Source organism: Rhagoletis zephyria, unplaced genomic scaffold, assembly GCF_001687245.7.
Source record: "Rhagoletis zephyria isolate East Lansing unplaced genomic scaffold, Rhagoletis_zephyria_1.1 Rzeph_scaffold_16707, whole genome shotgun sequence".
Classification (NCBI taxonomy): domain Eukaryota; kingdom Metazoa; phylum Arthropoda; class Insecta; order Diptera; family Tephritidae; genus Rhagoletis; species Rhagoletis zephyria.
Genome location: NW_016173771.1, coordinates 9,559 through 11,595, shown reverse-complemented (window position 1 = coordinate 11,595; position 2,037 = coordinate 9,559). Strand labels below are relative to the sequence as shown.

The 2,037-nt window shown below is 38.6% G+C and overlaps 1 protein-coding gene across 1 annotated transcript; it reads right to left on the bottom strand.

Moving 5' to 3' along the window:
• Positions 1-480: 480 nt before the first annotated feature.
• On the bottom strand, positions 481-1,307 carry LOC108379574 (derlin-3-like). Its single transcript, XM_017635929.1, has 2 exons — positions 760-1,307; positions 481-704 (listed from the first exon to the last, which is right to left on the bottom strand). Exons 1-2 carry the CDS (start codon positions 850-852, stop codon positions 555-557), a joined length of 243 nt encoding a protein of 80 aa, XP_017491418.1. The 5' UTR covers positions 853-1,307; the 3' UTR covers positions 481-554.
• Positions 1,308-2,037: the final 730 nt, after the last annotated feature.

Here is a 2,037-nt window from a genome sequence, read left to right as displayed (position 1 = left end):
TTCAAACTTTTTTCTCAGAAGTGTTTTTTGAGTATACAGTTTTTTAGCCAATTCAATTTTAGTGCAATAATGTGCAAGTTTCAAGTGGCCAAAAGTTACCGTTGATTTTTTTAGAATTTTTTTTACCGAAGGTGTGTGGCGCTGCTACTGAATTTCAAAATACATAAATATTTTAAGGAATTTTAAAAGAGCACTTAAAAGGGGAAAATTATAAATAAAATTGTAAATGGGGCATGAAAAATTGAGGTACTAAGGCGGGTTGGGTACATAAGCGGGGAGGTACTTAAGAGAGGGATTTTCTTCAGAATACATTAAAAAATTCATGGTGTCCAAAAATGTTGGTTACTTAAGCAGGTAAGGCACTTAAGCGGGGGGTACTTAAGCGGGTTTCAACGTAATTTGTAAAAAAAACCTATGATAAAATCCCCCTTGCCCATATGATTATCATGTGCTAAGAAATAGTTTTTCGCGTTATCTGACAAACGTATTATTTTGAGTTGTGCCTCTTTTGAAGATGGTATGCGATATGGTAAAAAAACAAGTACATTTATAAATTACCGGTAAGTAAAGACCATATTGAAGAAGAAACTAATGCCAACTGAACCGAAAAATAGGAATGTGGTTGCTAGCCGCCATACTTGTAGTTTCCAAAGAATAAGTGTAGGATTGAAATACAACTGCAACGGTGAGACTAGGTCCAAATGCTGCGAAGTAATAAAATGTTATTTACCGTCATATAAAATGCTGATACGAGCTCACCACCGCCAGCGTTGTCAGAACACATGCTGTTGTATAGATGCGCGTCACTGTCGGTATCTCCATATAGAAACGCACAACCGATTGAAATGCCATGTTGACAGACTCCCTTTACCACTTTTCTCTCGAAGACACTCCCAACTTGTGCGCCGACATGTAATCTTGTCAAAGCTTCCAGAGGACACCAGTTGAACCTGTTAGTTTTTCTACGTTAATCTACGTATTTATTCGCAGAATATTTTGGTTTTCTGTACTATCCTATTAATCAAATTTCCGTAGTTGCAAAGGTCAAAGCTTGGCTTATTGCTCTAATCAAAAACATTGGACAGATCGCTTCCCCGCATTAACTATCTGCTGCACTTTTGCCAGCGTTAGGAAGCCTCAAAGGATCCGTGATTATTTATCAATGTTATCAGTTTGTGACCCGTAATTTCTGGCAATATTTTTTTAGTGGCTGCCGCTTCACATTCAAAGCGTATTTGTAAAATTATTAGGCAAAGATAAAAAAAATCATTGGTCAAAAAGATTGAAAAACTAACATAACGTGGATCTTTTGCAATGTTTTTTTTGTTGCTGTCAAAATTGGCAGCTGATTTTGACAGCGAACAAGTTCCAAGGCAAGGCGAATTTATACAAGGTGGCAAGGCGAATTCGCCTTGTTTTGCACGTTATACCATGTTCCGACCGACAACGAAAACACTTTGGAAACGAGTTTTGGGATTCTGGGCTGAAAGCTGTTCACACCAGTTGTTAGTGTTTTCCTTGACATTTCTTACATCTTTTGATTGCTGTTTTGCTACACAAAAATAAAGCCGAAACACTTTTCCTCCGTTCTCTTCGTTGTTTACTTCTTACAACAAAGATGGCGTGAGAGATTTCGGCAGCTAGATAATAGCTTTTTTCTTTCTTTCCTTCCCGCGTGATCTTGTGTCTTTCGTTCATGCACGTTACCGAATATTTAGGGCGTGTTGCTCAAAGCCTGGTTGACACTAATCCCCGGTTAAACATCGTTATCGACGTTACCGACACCGTGTTATACCAGTTATATGCATGGAGTCGAAAAAGTCGATAACGATGTTAACCGGTGATTAGTGTCAACCAGGCTTTGAGCAACCGGCCCTTAGTTTGTTCCAGTATTCTTCGTGCAAAAACCTGTGCAACTGTCAAACTACAATGTTACTCTCTCTAGTGCANCTAATCCCCGGTTAAACATCGTTATCGACGTTACCGACACCGTGTTATACCAGTTATATGCATGGAGTCGAAAAAGTCGATAACGAT